At 46.1% G+C, this 3077-nt stretch overlaps 1 protein-coding gene across 1 annotated transcript; it reads right to left on the bottom strand.

The window, feature by feature from the left end:
• Window positions 1-1693: 1693 nt before the first annotated feature.
• On the bottom strand, window positions 1694-2874 carry LOC141037311 (uncharacterized). The gene is made up of 2 exons (XM_073506379.1): window positions 1807-2874; window positions 1694-1702 (listed from the first exon to the last, which is right to left on the bottom strand). Exons 1-2 carry the CDS (start codon window positions 2872-2874, stop codon window positions 1694-1696), a joined length of 1077 nt encoding a protein of 358 aa, XP_073362480.1.
• Between the last annotated feature and the right edge of the window lie 203 nt (window positions 2875-3077).

Genomic DNA, 3077 nt, shown 5'->3' with positions numbered 1-3077 from the left:
CAACATATAGCTCTCCAGAGCATCTAATTAATTAAACCATACATTGAAACTATGTAAAACATTTCAATGCGAAAACAAATGCGATCATAATCGCAACCAAGGTAACAATTGATCCAACGGCATAATGATACCAAGCCTCGGTATGAATGGCATATTTTCTAATCTTTCTAATCTTCAAGCGCATTGCATCCATCTTGATCTTGTGATCATCGACGACATCCGCAACATGCAACTCCAATATCATCTTCTCCTCCTCAATTTTTTTTCCTTCAAGAAATTGTTTTCTTCTTCAACTAAATTTAACCTCTCGACAATAGGGTCGGTTGGAATTTCCGGTTCACATACCTCCTAGATAAATAAAATCTATGTCACGTTGGTCGGCATAATTTTCATAAACAATAAATGAACCAATAGTTATAAAGATAATATATACCACATCCGAATCATAGACAGGACGAGGGCCGACGGGGGCGGATACCAAAACCATCGCAGTATATAATAACAAGCAATAAAATAGTACGAAAATTAGACAAGTATCTATCTAAAGTAAGAATTTTTTTCTTTCAGAAAGAAGATAAGAACAAGAGGCTCACCAAGGTGGTGCCGGCGACAAGATCGGCGCGGGCGATCGACGGCGGTGAAGACGGGAATGGGACATGACGGGCCGCTAAACCTAGACAAATCTCGAGGAAAATGGAGCTTTGAGGTCGAGCTTCGAGACGAGAAAGCTTAACTAGTGTGGCTCGGGCATTTCATCGAACACCTCATGTGCATAGGAGGTGAGGTAGAGCACCACAGAGCCCTCCCCTCGCCGGCCAGAGAAAAATAGAGCACTGGAGTGCTCTGCTCGCGGGCGAGGGGTATATATAGGCACCTCATTGGTCCCGGTTCGTGGTATGAACCGGGACTAAAGGGCGGCCTGTGGTCCCGGTTCAAGCCACCAATTGAGACCAATGGTGGTGGGCCAGGAGCAAGGCCCATTGGTCCCAGTTCGTCCCACCAACCGGGACTAAAGGGGCCAGACGAACCAGGACCAATGCCCCCACGAGGCCCGGCAGGCCCCTGGCCTCACGAACCGGGACCAGTGCCCCCATGGGTCCCGGTTCTGGACTGAACCAGGACTAATGGGCTGACCCGGCCTGAACCAAAGCCCTCTTTTCTACTAGTGTCAGCGAACAATAAATGAGATATGCCTGGCGCCCTTCTACAGACCCTCACTGGAGTAATATCACCACTACGTACTTTACTTCTCAAAATAGCTGACAGTCCATCCGCCACAAACAAAAATAAGAAAGGTGAAAGTGGGTCGCCTTGCTGAAGCCCGCGCGACGGTGCAAATGAATCCAAGAGAGTTCCATTTAATTTGACAGAATACCTCACCGATGTGACACATGTCATTATCCAGTCAATCCATCGTTGAGAGAAACCCATCTTTTGCATCACTTGCTTCAAGAAAACCCAGTCCACTCTATCGTAAGCCTTAGACAGATCAAGCTTATATGCACATAAGCTTTTTGTGGGGTCCTTCTCCTGTTTAATAAAGTGGATGCACTCAAAAGCAACAAGGGCATTATCAGTTATCATCCTTCCCGAAATAAAGGCACTTTGTTCACTCGAAATTAAAACATCCAAGAGCGGCCGCAACCTGTTCACTAGGCACTTTGAAATAACCTTATATATCACGTTACAAAGACTAATCGCCCTATATTCAGACAACTTTGTGGGGTTAGTAATTTTTGGGATCAAAACAATAGAAGTAGAGTTAACCCCCTCTGGCATAACACCCGTATGAAAGAAGTCTTTTACCGCTGCTATCACACTTTCTTTTATTGTGCTCCAGTTCCGCTGAAAAAAACACGCGGGGAAACCATCCGGCCCCGGCGCCTTCAATGGGCCAATTTGGAACATGGCATCCGAGATCTCTTTATCAGAGAAAGGAGCGCACAGCCGATCATTATCCTCCGTTGTCACCATGGTCTCCCATAGATCAATTACTGGAGACGCGTCAGGAGATGCATCAGCTGAAAAAATACCTCGAAAGTATTCATTCGCAAGTTTGCTCATTGCTGCAAAATCTGAATGCACTACACCTATGCTATCAGTCAGCTGCCGTATCTTGTTTTTCCTAGCTCTCCAAACCGCCTTACTGTGAAAAAAAATTGTGTTTCGATCGCCCTCCTTGAGCCATGATATTCTTGATCTCTGCATCCACAACATTTCTTCTTGATATAACAGTTCATTCATTCTGTCCGACACTTTCCTGATGTCCTCTCTATCTGCATTCATGCTCATGAGCTCCTCCAATTGAGTACGTGACTTGGCAAGCTCCCTCATCACATTCCCAAATTTCCTGCTCCATGTACCAAGTGTACGCATAGTTATTGTTAATGCATCTCTCAGCTGCGCCCTATTCTGTACCTCACCAACAGCAGCCCATGCCTGTTTTATAACCTCTGGTAGAGACGAGTCCCTCTCCCAAGAGACCTCATACCGCCTGCCTTTTCCTCCAACAGGGCCTAAGTCCGGCTCGCCTTTCAAAAAGATCGCCACATGGTCTGAGCAAGGCGACGGGATGTGATCCACAGATGCAAAATCAAACAAGTTCCTCCATGCATTAGTAGCTACCGCTCTGTCCAACCTTACTCTTACGTTCACCGACCCGCTGCGCTTATTGTCATAGGTGAAAGGTACTCCACTAAATCCCAAATCAACCAACCCGCAGATTTCCAGAGTGTCTCGAAAAGGTACCAGTTGGGCCTCTGCCCTGGGTGTTACCGAGAAATGCTCAAAATTCCACAAGGCTTCATTGAAGTCGCCGATCACTAACCAGGGAAGATTACTTACAGATTTGAGATTCTGCAGCTTCGACCACATAAGATGTTTGTTCTCAACTCGAGGTTCTCCATACACAAACGTGGCCCTCCATTGTTATGCGCCCTCCCGTAACTGGATCAGAGCATCAATGTGTCTCTCATCTTTATCCAAGATTTCCACAATTCAATTTTCATGCCAGTATAATGCAAGACCTCCACTCATACCATTACTATCCACTCCACAAAACCCATGAAGTCCCAACC

Source organism: Aegilops tauschii, chromosome 1 (genome assembly GCF_002575655.3).
Source record: "Aegilops tauschii subsp. strangulata cultivar AL8/78 chromosome 1, Aet v6.0, whole genome shotgun sequence".
Lineage (NCBI taxonomy): Eukaryota > Viridiplantae > Streptophyta > Magnoliopsida > Poales > Poaceae > Aegilops > Aegilops tauschii.
The sequence above is the reverse complement of the archived record's forward strand: the minus strand, read 5'-3'. Positions and strand labels throughout refer to the sequence as shown.

Coding starts and splice junctions, on each gene's coding strand:
- LOC141037311 (XM_073506379.1), bottom strand. CDS start 2,874: ATGTGGTCGAAGCTGCAGAATCTCAAATCTGTAAGTAATCTTCCCTGG.